This window comes from Pan paniscus, chromosome 23, assembly GCF_029289425.2.
Source record: "Pan paniscus chromosome 23, NHGRI_mPanPan1-v2.0_pri, whole genome shotgun sequence".
NCBI lineage: Eukaryota > Metazoa > Chordata > Mammalia > Primates > Hominidae > Pan > Pan paniscus.
Genome location: NC_085927.1, coordinates 39,224,624 through 39,240,853, shown reverse-complemented (window position 1 = coordinate 39,240,853; position 16,230 = coordinate 39,224,624). Strand labels below are relative to the sequence as shown.

Below are 16,230 nucleotides of genomic sequence, written 5' to 3'. Positions count from 1 at the left end.
AGACAGAGCTGGCTGAAGGCAGGGACAGATCCAGGGACATGGTGGCTCAAATGTGTCCCTTCTAGCTCCTGCTCCAATCCTCAGAGAGGAGGTGGAGACACCTAAAAAGGTTCTGAGAGCCTGAGATTTGGTCCTTGGCCCCTCTCTGTAAGAGGGGAGGAGGTCTGGGAGCTAGGCACTGAAGTTTCTAGAAGTTAGAGAAGCATGTGGCACTGTGGGAGGAGCTTTGGAAGCAGACCCCACACCCTTCCCAGGCTCTGGGCCTCTGCACAGGCAGGACTCTCTCAAGGCTGCCCGACCCACTTCCCCACCTGGCACACTCATTGGGATCTTCCAGGACGCAACGCAGAGTCCCCTCTTCCAAGAAGCCTTCTCCAACCCCTAGGGACAAGTGACTCTTCCTCATCCATATCCTTCCATGCTCCCCTACCCCATATCTCCGTAGATACGATTCCCTGCCACTCATGGCCAGCTCCCCAAGGCCAGCACCTATCTGTACTCCAGAACACCAGTGCCCAACAGGTCTGGCTTTCAATGAGTGCTCCCTACAGTTTTGCTGGATGAAGGAGGCTGGGCTCTAACCTTAACCCTTCTTCCTGCTTGGGACCTAAGTTTCTCAGTCTTTTTTTTTTTTTTTTTTTTTGAGATGGAGTCTCGCTCTGTCACCCAGGCTGGAGTACAGTGGTGCGGTCTCGGCTCACTGCAACCTCTGCCTCTTGGGTTCAAGTGATTCTCCGCCTCAGCCTCCCGAGTAGCTGGGATTACGGGTGCCCGCCACCACACCCAACTAATTTTTAGTAGAGACGGGGTTTCGCCATGTTGCCCAGGCTGGTCTTGAACTCTTGACCTCAGGTGATCCATACGCCTCGGCCTCCCAAAGTGCTAGGATTACAGGTGTGAGCTACCATGACCGGCCTCTCAGTCTTTAAAATAGATGCGAGGCTGGACATGATGTGGAGGCCTCTGTGCACTGATGTGCTCACTGGGCTGCGAGATGGGGCGGTTGGGCAGGTGAGGAATAGAGCTCAGCCCCTCGGGTGGCCAATCCCTTCCTTTCTTCAGGGCCAGCCACAGGCTCCAGTTTCATGGGGAGAGATTTTCTCAGCCTCACTCCCAGGAGCCAGACGCAAGGAGGGGTACCACCCACTGGTGTCTAACCACCTCCTGTACTACCCCAACCTGCTTTCTAGGACCTTCTCAATCTAGGCCCTGCCAGATTCTGTTGCTTCTAGGCTCCTTCTGGTCTCTTGGCCTTCGCTTATGCTGTTTCTCTGCCTGTTCACTCTTCCCAGATCCTTGCCCTTCAAGTCTTCACTTAGATATCACCTCCTCCAGGAAGACCTCCCTGACCCCCCTCCAACCTCCTCTGGGCCAGGCCAGAGGCACTTCTGTATTTCCATGGCTGCCTGTACTCCCTTTCCTGCAGTGTAGCTCACCTGGGTTTCTCTACCAGTGTCAGGGTTCTCCTGAGCCCCCCAGCACCCTACACTCCTCAAGGGCAGGACTGTGTCTGTCTTATCTTGTGGAGCCTGTCCCAGCAAGGTGCCTGGCACAGAGCAGGTGCGCATTCACTCAAGTGACCAGAGCCTTCTCTCTGCCAGGCACCATTTGCTGGCTGGCTGGCTGGATGAAGAATGAGTGTCCGCTGGCCTGGGCCAAGCATCGGAAGGCGCCTTCTGCATGCCCAGGCCTTTTCCAGGCCCTTCCTGGAAGAGGCTGCCCCTGCCTGCCCGCCCTGCCATTACCTGGCCAGATGATGGCTTCCAGGAGGGTGACCCGTCTGGCCAGGAGCTCCAGCTGAGCCTGCTGCTGCAGGAAGCTCTGTAAGCTAGGAGCCTGATGGGAGATGGAGAAGAGCAGACGGTGCGAGTCTGGCCTCCGAGGGCTGGGCTGGGGAGCCAAGCGGGGAGGGTGGGAGGGCACTGCCAGCTGGCGTCAGGGCAGGAGCCTGGGAGTGAGTCTCAGTACTGAGACCTCAGTTTCCCCTCCTATGGTGGGGACAGGGCTGGCCGGGCTCCTCAAATAACCACATGGGTGGAGAGTTTCTGGGTGAATGAATGCCTGGGCTGAGGGCCTGGCTCTCTTAGTCCCCTAAAGGGACCAACAGAACAGGTTAGGAGGACCAAAGGGAAAACTGCAAAGGGGACACCTGGGGCCTGGAGGATCTGCCTTGTGAGAGCCTCTGGGGGCTTATGGGAGAGGAAGGTCAGAACTAGTAGGTGGTGTATTACCCAGAGTCCCCTGGGGCCTGAGCCTAGCTCTGTCACCCACAGTCCCCTGCCCTTCTGGAGTCTTGCTCCATGACCTATTGTCCTGCGGGCCTGACTCTGTTACCCATGATTTCTCTAGAGCTGAAGGCTGACTAGAGTCTGGATCTATTACCTATAATCCTCCTGTTGCCCTGAGCTGTGATTGGATTCCCCATGATTCCTTGCACTCCAGGAGTCTGGCTCTGTTACCCACAATCCCACTGCTGGAGTGGAGTTTGGTTCCATTGCCCATAATTTCTTCCAAACTTAAAATCTTTCATCTCTGGTTCCCTGCAGGCCTAGAAACCACACTACCCATAATGCTTTAGAGGCCCAGGTCTGACCACAGCAGCAGGGCCCGGGTTTCTAGGGCACCCCTGCACCCGTGGAGGAGGGAACCAGTCATTGAGGGAAGGGTGGTTGTGGCCTCTCAGGTCCATGCTTGCCTGGGGCAGGCACCTTCTCCAGCCTCATGACTGGGCTCAGGCCAGTTCCACCCCAGGAGGGCCTGGGGAAGGCTGGCAGGCAGGGGCTGGGCCGTCTGTCCGTCTGTCTGTCTCTACTCACCATAGAGCCCAATCATTGTTTCCAAGATTAAAACCCTCTCAGCTAAAATCTTCAAAGCCTCGCGTAGCTGGTGCAACCCCTCCCCCTGTGGAGGAAAGAGACAGATGCAGCCGTGAAGGGGGCAGGGGAGGGGACCCTGCAAAGCCCGTCGGTGGCCCATGCCCCACCCGGGACATGCACCTGAAGCCCCACACTACCTGCCACAGCCCAGGGTCCATGGACAGCCAGAACAAGACCAGGTGAGGACAGGAGGGGGACAATAAGGCAGACAGAAGGAAGCAACCCCTGCAGGACCTCCCAGAAGGTCCCGTTGGATCCCAGCTGGCTGCTCTCTGACAAGGCCGCAAATCCTGCTGCGCTGAAGGCAGGGGGAGCCAATCTTCAGGGGCAGAACGGCAGTCCCAGAAGCTGCTGGGAGCTCTCCTGTCCTCTAATGTCTGTCGCCCAGCACCAGTTGCTCTCCCAACACCTGCATGACTATATCTCTTGGCCACCTATATGCTTATTTACTTCACATTCTTTTTGCTTTAAATCACCACATTAGCCTCACCCTAATTACTCCGATCAGTGAGTTCAGGCTACTTACCAGTATTTCCACTCATGCCCAAATGAATATATAGATGTTCCTTGACTTTCAATGGGATTTCATCCAGATAAACCCAGTGTAAGTTGAAAATATCACAAGTCAAAAGTACATTTTTTTTTGAGACGAAGTTTTGCTCTTGTTGCCCAGGTTGGAGTGCAATGGCGCGATCTCAGCTCACCGCAACCTCCACCTCCCAGGTTCAAGCGATTCTCCTGCCTCAGCCTCCCAAGTAGCTGGGATTACAGGCATGCACCACCACACCCAGCTAACTTTGTATTTTTAGTAGAGACAGGGTTTCTCCATGTTGGTCAGGCTGGTCTGGAACTCCTGACCTCAGGTGATCTGCCCGCCTCGGTCTCCCAAAGGGCTGGGATTACAGGTGTAAGCCACCATGCCCAGCCAAATACATTTCTTTTTTTTAAGAGACAAGGGTCTTGCTATGTTGCCCAGGCTGGCCTCGATCTCCTGGCCTCAAGTGATCCTCCTATCTCAGCCTTCCAAAGTGTTGGGATTACAGGCATGAGCCACCATCCCTGGCCAAAAAAGTGCATTTTTGACATACAATATTTTCAACTTACAATGGGTTTATTTGGAAGTAAGTTGAGGAATGTACTGAAAGCCTATATTGCTTTCGCACAATTGTAAAGTTGAAAAATTGTAATTTGAACCATCGTAAGCTGGGGACCATCAGTATGTCAATAAAATTAGACAAGGTTTGAGTTACATTGCTTTTGGAGAACTTGCGCTTAAAATTCTGAGAAACCTGAGGCTCAGCACTCTGTCCCTTCCCCAGGTCTTCACGCTTTGGGCTCCCTGCCTGGAAAACAGTGCTCACCTCTCCCAGGGCTTAGACTATGCCAGGTCCACAATCTGGCACATCCTGATGCGTCACCCTCAGCCCAGCCCTCTCCTCTTAGCAGTACGGGTCTGCTTCTCCCTGTCTCTGGCTCCCGGACCCCAGGGATGTGGCACTGGGCTCACAAAGCCCCTCCTCCAAGGCCACCAGCTCTGGGGCTCCCCACTCCCCAAGTGGTACCAGCTGCTACCCAGGGCTCATGCCAGAGACATCTCTTTCTCCCCATCTGCATCCTTTCCTTCCCCAGCATATGGTCCATAGTCTTGACAACGCTCCACACTCCCTCACTCCTTCCTCTTTCCTAGTCCAGACCAAAGCTATTTCCAGAATGTAGATCTCTCAATTCCAACAGCGCACCAGGATGACAAATAGAACTATCCCAGCTCTGACAACATCTGGAAATCTCTCTTGGTGCCCTTTACTCAGTACAGATAAGTGAAGGGATAGACAATATGCATAATTGTATAATTACAAGCCAACCCTTTAAGGTTGCTGCTTCCCACAAAACCATCTAAACAACTAAGAGGTCTCTCAATATGTCCATCATGAGTGAGCCTGCTCGCTGGGGCTGACCCTTGTGATCCAGCTGTCCTGTCCACAACACATGGATCAGGTGACCCTCAGGCCGCTGAATGGCCATTTCAGCCTGGGGGTCCCAGGGTCACCACGAGCTGCATGCCAAAGTAATCCCCTTTCGAGTATTACAGGGGCAGGATCTAAAAATGAATGACCTTCGCTAGGCACAGTGACTTATACCTCTAATCTCAGTGCTTTGGGAGGCCAAAGTGGGAGGATCACCTGAGGCTAGGAGTTTGAGGCCAGCCTGGGCAACATAGCAAGACCCCATATCTACAAAAAATTTAAAAATTAGAGTGGGCACGGTAGCTGTCCTGTAATCCCAGCACCTAATGACACTTTGGGAGGCCAAGGTGGGCAGATCACTTGAGGTCAGGAGTGCAAAAGCAGCCTGGCCAACATGGTGAAACCCCATCTCCACTAAAAATACAAAAATTAGCCAAGCTTGGTGGTGTGCACCTATAGTCCTAGCTACTTGGGAGGCTGAGGCAGGATAATCACTTGAACCCAGGAGGCAGAGGTTGCAGTGAGCTGAGATCACACCACTGTACTCCAGCCTGGGTGACGGAGGGAGACTCCATCTCAAAAAAAAGAAAAAAAAATTATTTGGGTGTGGTGGCACACACCTGTAGTTCTGGCTACTGTGGAGGCTGAGGTGGGAGGTTCACTTCAGCACAAGAGTTTGAGGCTACAGTGAGCTATGATTGTGCCACTGCACTCCACGATGGGTGACAGAGCAAGACCATGTCTCAAAAAACGCTGGGGGGGCTGGCATGGTGGCTCACACCTGTAATCCCAGCACTTTAAGTGGCCAAGGTGGGAGGATCACTTGAGCCTAGCCAGGGCAACATAGTGAGACCCCATCTCTAAAAAAAAAAAAAAAATGGCCAGATGCAGTGGCTCACGTCTGTAATCCCAGCACTCTGGGAGGCTGAGGTGGGTGGACTGCTTGAGCTCAGGAGTTCCAGACCAGCCTAGCCCACATGACGAAATCCCATCTCTACTAAAAATACAAAAATTAGCCAGGCATGGTGGTGTGCGCCTGTAGTCCTGGCTACTTGGGAGGCTGAGGTGGGAGGATTGATGCCCAGGAGGCTGAGGCTGCACTGGGCTGAGATCGTACCACTGCACTCCAGCCAGGGCGACAGAGACCCTGTCTCAAAAAAAGAAAAAATTAAAAAATTAGCCAGGCGTGGTGGTGTGTACCTGTAATTCCAGTACTTTGGGAGGCTGAGGTGGGAGGGTGGCTTGGGCCCCTGAGGTCGAGGCTGCAGTGAGTCATGATCATGCCATAGCACTCCAGCCTGGGCAACACAGCAAGACCCTATCTCGAAAAATAAAAAATAAAAAAAGATGATCTTAAAAAATTCCAGGCTGAGCACAGTGGCTCACACCTGTAATCCCAGCATTTTGGGAGGCCTAAGCGGATGGATCACCTGAGGTCAGGAGTTTGAGACCAGCCTGGCCAACATGGAAAAAACCTGTCTCTACTACTACTAAAAAAAAAAAAAAAAAAAAAAAAAAAAAAAAAATTAGCCGGGTGTGGTGGTGCATGCCTGTAATCCCAGCCACTCTGGAGGCTGAGGCAGGAGAATCGTTTGAACCTGGGAGGCAGAGGTTGTAGTGAGCCGAGATCATGCCATTGCACTCCAGCCTGGGCAACAGAGCAAGATTCTGTCTCAAATTAAAAAAAGAAAAAAAAAAGATAAAAAAAAATTCCATGAAGCCATTCCTGGCATGGACAATGGGACAAGCTGACATCATGAGCTTCCTAATGAGGTACAATAAAAGGCACCACAGGTGCCCCTGCCAAGAGTATTTAGCCTGCATCTCATCATGAAGAAACAATCAGACAAATTTAAATTGTGGGACATTCACACAAAGACAAAGTCAAGAGAAGAAGAAAAAGGCAGGAGGCCTGTTCTAAGTTAAAAGAGACAAGAAATGTGACAACCAAACGCAGTGTGTGAGAACCTTGATTATATTTTGGACTTTATTGATTGATTGAGACAAGGTCTTGCTCTGTTGCCCAGGCTGGAGTGCAGTGGTATGATCATGGCTCACTGTAGCCTTGACTTTCAGGACTCAAATGATCCTCCCGTCTCAGCCTCTCAAGTAGCTGGGACTACAGGTGTGCACCACCACACCCAGCTAATTGAAAACAAATTTTTTTTATTTTTTTTTGTAGAGACAGGTGTCTCCCTATGTTGCCCAAGCTGGTCTCAAACTCTTGGGCTCAAAAGAGCCTCCCACCTTGGCTTCCCAAAGTGCTGGGATTATAGGCATGAGCCACCTTGCCCAGCCAGATCTTGGACTTTGGAAAAAAAGAGCTTTAAAAGGCATTTTGGGGGCCAGGCGTGGTGGCTCACACCTGTAGTCCCAGCACTTTGGGAGGCTGAGGCGGGCAGATCAACTGAGATCAGGAGTTTGAGATCAGCCTGGCCAACATGGTGAAACATCGTCTCTACTCAAAATACAAAAATTAGCCAGGCGTGGTGGCAGGCACCTGCAATCCCAGCTACATGGGAGGCTGAGATAGAAGAATCGCTTAAACCTGGGAGGCAGAGGTTGCAGTGAGCAGAGATTGCACCATTGCACTCCAGGCTGGGCAACAAGAGTGAAACTCCATCTCAAAAATAAATAAATAAATAAATAAATAAATAAATAAATAAAAAAGGTATTTTGGGGGTCAGGCGCAGTGGCTCACGCCTGTAATCCCAGCACTTTGGGAGGCTGAGATGGCCGGATCACCTGAGGTCAGGAGTTTGAGATCAGCCTGGCCAACATGGTGAAACCCTGTCTTTACTAAAAGTACAAAAATTAGCCAGGCATGGTGGTGTGCGTGCATGCCTGTAATCCCAACTACTCAAGAATTGGAGGCAGGAGAATGGCTTGAACCTGGAAGGCGGAGGTTGTAGTGAGCTGAGATCACGCCACTGCACTCCAGCCTGGGTGACAGAGACTCCGTCCTGGTGCTCCAGCCTGGGTGACAGAGACTCCATCTCAAAAAAAAGGAAAAAAAAAAGAAAAGCCATCTGGGGACAACTGGTAACATTTAAAGGTAAGTCACATATTTAATGGCATCATTTTGCTAAATAAATGTTAGCTTTCTTAAGTATGACGACGGTATTGTGGTAATGTGGGAGAATGTCCATATTCATTCACAGTGCACACTGCAATGTTAGGGGAAACATGGCTGGGTTTTGCAGCTTACTTTTAAATGAATTTGAAAAAAAGATCTATAAATATATAAGAGAGAATGACAGAACAATTGTGGCTCAATACAGTCATACATCACATAATGATGTTTCAGTCTACGATGGATTGCATATCTCCACAGTGGTCTCATAAGATTATAATGGAGCCAAAAAATTCCCATTGCCTAGTATTTACTATATTTTACTTATTTACTTATTTATTTTTGAGACAGAGTCTTGCTCTGTCGCCCAGGTTGGAGTGCAGTGGCGTGATCTCGTCTTACTGCAGCCTCGACTTCCCCGGCTCAAGCGATCCTCCCACCTTAGCCTCCCAAGTACCTGGGACCACAGGCACATGCCATCATACCCAGCTAATTTTTTTATTTGTACAGACAAGGTCTCGCTATGCTGCCTAGGTTAGTCTGGAACTCCTGGGCTCAAGTGATCCTCCTGCCTTGGACTCCCAAAGTGCTGGGATTATAGATGTGAGCCACTGCACCTGGTCATATACTATACTTTAAATTGTTATTTTAGAGTGTACTCCTTCTACTTATTTAAAAAACAGTTAAACTGTAAAACAGCCTCAGGCAGGTTCTTCAGGAGGTATTCCAGAAGAAGGCATTGTTATCATAGGAGATGACAGCTCTATGCATGTTACTGCCCAGAACTTCCAGTGGGACAAGAGGTGGACATGGAGACAGTGATACTGATGATCCTGACCCTGTGTAGGCCTAGGCTAATGTATGTGTTTGTGTCTTAGTTTTTAGCAAAAACATTTAAAAAGTGAAAAAAAAAAAAAAAGGGCCAGGCACGGTGTCTCACACCTGGAATCCTAGCACTTTGGGAGACCGAAGCAGGCGGATCACTTGAAGTCAGGAGTTTGAGACCAGCCTGGCCAGCCAACATGGTGAAACCTCATCTCTACTAAAAATACAAAAAAATTAGCTGGGCATCGTGGCGTTCACCTGTAGTCCCAGCTACTTGGGAGGCTGAGGCAATGAGAATCGCTTGAACCCAGGAGGCGGAGGTTGCAGTGAGCCGAGATCAAGCCACTGTACTCCACTGTACTTTTCTTGAGACATAGCAAGACTCTGTCTCAAAAAAAAAAAAAAAAGTAAAAAAAAAATTAATTTCACCAGCGCGGTGGCTCACGCCTGTAATTCCAGCACTTTGGGAGGCTGAGGTGGGCGGATCACTTGAGGTCAGGAGTTTGATACCAGCCTGGCCAACATGGTGAAACCCCGTCTCTACTAAAAATACAAAAAATTAGCTGGGCGTGGTGGCTCATGCTTGTAATCCCAGCTACCCAGGAGGCTGAGGCAAGAGAATCACTTGAACCTGGAGATGGAGGTTGCATTGAGCCGAAATCACACCACTGCACTCCACCCTGGGCGACAGAGCAAGATTTTGTCCTAAACAAACAAACAAACAAAAAAGCTCCAAAAATCTTTTATGGTGTATTTTTGCTGTACCTTTTCTATGTTTAGATACACAAATACTTACGACTGTGTTGCAGTTGCCTGCAATATTTAGCGTAGTAACGTGCTGTTTAGGTTTGTAGCCTGGGAGCAATTGGCTACACCATACAGCTGAGGTGTGTTGTAGGCTATCCCATCTAGGTTTGTGTATGTACATTGTATGATGCTCATGCCACAACAAAATCACCTAATGGCATATTTTCCAGGACATATCCCCATCATTAAGTGACACATGGCTGTACCAATAATTGGTCCATCTACAGGAAGGGCAGAATGACATTCATTGTACCAACTTTTCTGTATATCAAAATGCAAAATAGCTGGGTGCAGTGGTTCACACCTGTAATCCTAGCACTTTGGGAGGCTGAGGCGGGTGGATCACGTGAGGCCTGGAGTTCAAGACCAGCCTGGCCAACATGGCGCAAACCCATCTCTACTAAAAATACAAAAATTAGCCAGGCATGGCTACAGAGTCCCAGCTACTTAGGTGGCTGAGGCACGAGAATTGCTTGAACCCAGGAGGCAGAGGTTGCAGTGAGCTGTGATTGAGCTGTTGCACTCCAGCCTGGGCGATAGAGACTCTGTCTCAATAAAAAAGGAAAAAAACAAAATAAAAATAAACAAAAATATTGGGGAGGCCAGGTGCAGTGGCTCACACTTGTAATCCCAACACCTTGGGAGGCTGAGGTAGGAGGATCACTTGAGGCCAGGAATTTGAGACCAGCCTGGGAGACATTGTGAGATCTTGTCTGTATTTTTTAAAACATAAAAATAAAAAGAAAAATCTGGGGAAAAGTGTTTTTAAAATCCACTGTTTGGAACTCCCTCAGACCAGGTGGCCTGATGTTTGCACTGATGACAACCCAGTCTCCTTCAGCCTGGCCTGCCCTCTGCACTCCGGATCTAAGTGTCTGGGCCTGCTGGACAACCCTACTTGGCTGTAACACAGACTCCTCCCGTTGGTCCACAGACAAAACTCAGCCTGCTTGCTTCTCCTGGTTCTCTTTTGCTATTTTAAGTCTCCCTTGACTCCTCACTCCCTTTTGCAGCCAGACCAGCACACAAGTGTCTTTTTGCTCCATCGACGGCTGTCTGTCCTCACTGGCTCCCACCCACTGCCCGGCTCAGTCTCTCACCAGGATGACCACGACAGCCCCCGACCTACTGTCTTTCTGCTTCTCCCATCCATTCGCCATGGCAATCAAAGGGATTCTTTGCAAATAAAAAAAACCTGACCGCATCACTCTGCTGCTTCTAGAGCCTTCAATGCCTCCCCACTGCCCTAGAACAAAGTCCAAATTCCTGAACGTGGCCTCCTACACCCTGAAGGCCTCTTTGGCCTCTGTTCCACTCTCTACCTGTCACAGTGCCACTCCAAGTATTTGCAGCTCCTCAAATATCCGAGGCTCCCTCTTGCCACAGGGCCTTTTCACCTGTTGTACCCTCGCCTCTGCCTGGACACTCCGTGCCTGGTTAATGCACCTTTCAGGCTTCACCTGGCTCCTCCGGGAGGATGCTAAAGTGTAAAGTGTTTATAAAGTTGACAGTCCTGTAGCTGCTGATTATAGGTCTTTTTTCCCCCACCTCACTGTGACCACCCTGAGGGTGGGGACTGTGTCTGAATTGCATCTGTGTAAACAGGGCCCAGCTCCAGGTCTGGTGCCTATGGAGGAGATGCTTGGGGAATGGTAGCTGGTTCTCTGGCCCTAGGAACTTAAAAGTCAGGGCTCCAGTTCCCGCTCTGCCAAGGATTCTCTCTGCCGAGTCGGGCCTCAGTTTCCCTGTCTGAATAAGGGGTGAGAGCTTTGATCCAGGTGGGCAGGCCCAGCGCAGTCACTCCAGTTCCTGCAGTGCACTATCATGACCACCAGGTGTCACTGCTGGGCCAGAGCCAGAACGCGTCTGCAAGCTGCACTAAGGGAGTTGGTTGGTGAAGTGTACATAGGAGCCCTCGGGGACCTTGCCAGCACTGAACCTCATTCCCACCTGTCCCCAACAGAGCTGTTCCCCCAGCCCCCAAAGCTTCATGCAGCCCCCAGCCCAGTGGGTCCCCTCCCAGGCAAGCAGCAAGCAGGGGCAGAAGTGCAGGTAGAAGAGGGGCAGGAAGGTGGGTGGGCAGGGGCCCTGCTACCTCTTGCGGGGAGCCCACAGGTGGTTCTGGGTTCAAGGACTGGTCTCGGGTGGCCAGGGCATCCTGCCGGGGATTCTCATGAAGGGACAGGACTGCCCAATCTCTCCCACCCCTCCTGGGCTGGGTGGTAAATGTGTTCCCACACCAAGGGCCTCTGGGAGAGGCCAGCAATTAGCCTAGGGGAGGCAGAGAGCCAGGCTTGCATGGGTCTATCTGATCCCAGCTCAGCTCATGTCCATACTGGCAGTATTAAGAGACTCTGGAGCTATGGAGGATGGGTATGGGGTAGGAGGAGATTCAGGACAGCAGGGGCCAGGAGAGGCTAACTGGAGAGGTAGCAGGGCACCAGAAGTCAAGGGCAGACACAGGGGAAGACTCGTGCAGGGTAGGGGGCTCCCACGGCTGTATCCATCACTGACCCCACAATCAAGAACTAAGAGGGCAAGGCAGGCACTGGGTGCCACCCACATCCTCACTAACTTGTGACTGCCAGGAAGTAGGGTGTCCCAGCCAGACTGCATGTGGAGGGGGAGTCGCAATCCCCCCCACCGCCAAAAAGAGCTTCCTAGTTGTCTCTCTCTCCTGAAGGAGTGTCTGCCTCCACTCTGTCCATTTTCCAGATGTCTCCCCTGTCAGTGATGGTTTCCAGATCCCTGTGTCGTGGGGCTTTTGGGTATGGTATGTTTTAGGGTCCTCGTCTTTCCCCCACGTCTCTTGGGTGAGTAGATTTCTAGGTCCTAACCCGAAAATCCCGCCCCTGCAATGATTTTCAATGATTGTGAAGGTTTCCATTTTCTTTTCTTGTTTTTTTTTTTTTTTGAGAGAGAGTCTCGTTCCGTCGCCCAGGCTGGAGTGCAGTGGCGCGATCTCTGCTCACTGCAACCTCTGCCTCCTGGGTTCAAGCGATTCCCCTGCCTCAGCCTCCTGAATAGCTAGGACTACAGGTGCGTACCACCATGTCCAGCTAATTTTTGTATTTTTAGCCCAAACCTTTAAGGCTAATTTTGTATTTTTGTATTTTTTTGTATTTTAGAGATGGGGGTTTTGCCACGTTGGCCAGGCTGGTCTCAAACTCCTGACCTCAAGTTATCTACCCGCCTTGGCCTCCAAGAGTGCTGGGATTACAGGTAGGAGCCACGGCATCCCGGACGATTGTGAAGGTTTCTAGGACCCCACATTAATCATGAGATTTTGCGGTGTGTGGTTTCTAGTTCCCCCTTCTTGTCCCCTTCTCATTTACTCTGTCTCCTGTATATGTGAGAGTTTCTAGGCTTCCCTTCTCATCCATCATGGGTCTCCTATGTATGTGATGGTGTCTAGGACCTTGTGTAAACTATAGGTCCTTTAAGTATAGAGGAGTCTAGGTCACCTGGCCTCATTAACCACATCAAACGTGTACATAGCAGTTTCGAGGCGTCTCTTCACAGGCTTCATGAATTTCCGATGTGTATGGTGGTATCTAGTTCCCCGTCCTTTTTACCACGTGGCTCCTATGTACCTCATCATTTCTAGGCCCCTTTCCTAGGTTCTCTATCCCATTCTCCTGTGTAGATATTGTCTTCATTCTTCCCTTTGTTCTGCAGACAAGGGAGCAAGCTAAGCCTTGGCTGGGAGGGGGCTATGGAGGCAGGGGATGCAGTCTGGCCTGGGTCAGCCCAAACCACCCAGGAGGAAAAGGCAGAGCCACCCTGGCCTGGAAAGGCCACAGAGGGAAGGTGGAGACAGGGACAGAGACTGAGACAGAAGGCATGGGGTCTGCTGATAGGGCTGGCCCTGCCCGGTTGGGAGCAACAAGATGGGGGAAGGAGTTGGGGCTGAGAATTGCCAAGGCTCCTGCCTGGGAGACCAGGCTGTAGTGGGGATGTGGATGGGATGCTCCCACTCCCAGGGCCTCCTGGGGAGGGAATACTCTCTTGAGCATGTAGGGCTGAGAAGGCAGGGAGAGGCCAGTGCCAGGCCAGAGCTTACCCAGTGGCTCTTCTCACCAGGGTCTCCCTTAGGGCCAGGTTCCCCCTGCAAGGAGAGACAGAGATAGCAGCAGTGAGGAAGGCAAGGAGACAGAAAGGGAGGGGGAAAAAAGAGGGAGGAAAAAGAGCGGGGAAAGGGAGAGAAACTTAGAGAAACAGAAAGTAGCTTGTATTGGATACAAAGCAAAAACCAACTGATTGAAGGCAACGGAAAGTAATAAAAAGCGGACAGACACTGGAGAATATTCAACCCTTAAAAGAAGGGAATGGCATTGGGTAAAATCCATATATTTACAGCTTTTCCTCAGAGGGTGCACCCCAGCCCCATCAGCCTGGCAAAACAGAGCTCAAGCAGAAAGTTTCAGTTTTATTGGCCTCAGGAATCAGAGGTTGAGGTTGCCAGAGAAGCAAGAAATTGATGAGAAATACTGGGAAGCAGGGAGCTACAAGTGGGGGAACTAAATCTGCATAAATGTTCCTTTCTGACACTTGGATGGTCCCTGGATTGACCAATCACAGGGCAATACTCCAAGGAGCCCAGAGGGGGAGAACCAACAGATTGGTAGAACTGACTAAAGATGTCAAAAATTGCCCACCATATAGGAGACAGAGTTTAGAGTTCCAGTCCAACCAAGTTAGAGGTGCTTGTGAACACCTAAAGCTTTCTAATGAAACTCTAGAACAGCCATGACTTAGGAAGAAAGACCCTATCTCAGGATTAAGGGATTTTTCCTAGGACTAAGAGCAAAACCAGAGATTCAAAACCAGAGATTCTCTCTGATAAAACCTACAACTAAGCCTCTAAAAGAGCAAGATGACCCATCAATAATTTAACTGTTCTAGAATAAAACTCAATACTCTTCAGGAGATAACAGAATTTAGAGTCTTTTCAACATATTATCTACTTTGTCCAGTGTGCAACAAAAAATTACTAGATGTGAAGACACAGGAAAATGTGACCTATATTCAAGAGAAAAATCTGTCAATAGAAATAGATCCACAGCCGACCTATATGTTAGAATCAGCAAAGGAGTTTAAAATATCTACGATTAATATGTTAAAGAATCTACTGAAATTGATATCATGGGTGATAAGATGGAGAATTTTAGGAGAGATATATAAATTATAAAAAAGAATCAAATGGAAATCCTGGAAGTGAAAATGATAATACCAGAAATAGAAAATTATCAGATGAAATTAACATAAGATTGGACACAACAGAAGAAGTAATCAATCAACTTGAACATAGATCAATGGAATAATTTAAACTAAAGTACAGACAGAGCCTGTAATCCTAGCACTTTGGGAGGCCAAGGTGGGAGGATAGCTTGAGGCCAGGAGTTTGGGGCCAACCTGAGCAACCCCATTTCTACTAAAAATGAAAAAACAAAAACCAAACAAAAAAACAAGCCAGATATGGTGGTGTGCACCTGTAGTCCCAGCTACTCAGGAGGCTGAGGTGGGAGGATTGCTTGAGCCTAGGAGCTCAACACTGCAGTGAGCTGTGATCACACCATTGCACTCCAGCCTGGGCGACAGAGCAAGACCCTATCTCAAAAAAGTAAAATAAAGAAATATAAAGCACAGAGAGACAAAGATTGTTTAAAAAACTAACAGAACTTCAGTGACTCATGGGAGAAAATCAATGGAGTTCCAGAAGGACATACTGGAGAGCAGAAACAGAAAAAAATGTTTGGGGAAATGTTGACCTTTTTTTTTTTCAAATTTGATTTAAAAACAAAACAAAACAGACTTCTGGGTTCCAACCTGGCATGTAAAGAGGTTAGAAGTTGTTGGCTGGGTGCGGTAGCTCACGCCTGTAATCCCAGCGCTTTGGGAGGCTGAGGCGGGCGGATCATCTGAGGTCACAAGTTCAAGACCAGCCTGACCAACATGGTGAAACCCCGTCTCTACTAAAAATACAAAAATTAGCTGGGCGTGGTGGCAGGTGCCTGTAATCCCAGCTACTCTGGAGGCTGAGGCAGGAGAATCGCTTGAACCCGGGAGGTGGAGGTTGCAGTGAGCCGAGATCACACCATTGCACTCCAGCCTAGGGGACAAGGGCGAGAGTCATCTCGAAAATAAAAAGACCTTAGAAGTTATCATTCCATCTTAACAACAAGTGGAAAGTTGAAAAAAACTGAAAAATCAACAACTCTTCTTAGATCTGTTGGAGAAGTGAGACCATAGGCAAACGATTGCCCCCAAAGCTGGAGAGGCAAATCCAGACTATCACAACTTACTAAAGCAGAAACCCACAAGCACAAGCCTCCAGAGGAACCAGGGCCAGGGTAGGAAAACCTAAACTGTAATTGATGAACTTCTGGAGGCTCAGTGTAGACCAGTCTTAGGGTTAAAAACTCCAGGGGGACCCAGTCATAGGCCCACATCCCTCCTTTCATGAGTTTTACCTCAAGGAGCTCTACAAGGCCCTCACAGTGAATATCAGAGAAAAATGCCCTTGTCCTTCCAGCAAGGAGAGGAGAGAAGGCATCATTCTGAAATAGACCAAAGCATTCTGTTCTGAACAAAGCCTGACTCAGGAGAAACTACTTTACCAGAGCCTAACCTGTTGGAGTGATCGGACCCAACACCAGGTCATGGGGGCGACAAAGTCCGACAG

At 49.7% G+C, this 16,230-nt stretch overlaps 1 protein-coding gene across 10 annotated transcripts in view; it reads right to left on the bottom strand.

The window, feature by feature from the left end:
• EMID1 (EMI domain containing 1) overlaps positions 1–16,230 on the bottom strand; it is a 53,036-nt gene that overhangs the window by 2,482 nt on the left and 34,324 nt on the right. For 4 of the 10 annotated variants that reach the window (XR_004668620.3, XM_014343278.4, XM_034948879.3 and 1 more), the window contains 2 exons: positions 13,609–13,653; positions 1,746–1,836 (listed from right to left, as the gene is read on the bottom strand). Coding sequence is in view for 8 of the 10 variants with exons in the window: in XM_014343278.4 (XP_014198764.2) it covers positions 1,746–1,836; positions 13,609–13,653 (136 nt within the window). In the remaining 2 variants the exon portion in view is untranslated. The other 6 variants (XM_034948878.3, XM_034948880.3, XM_063603394.1 and 3 more) reach the window with 4 other exon arrangements.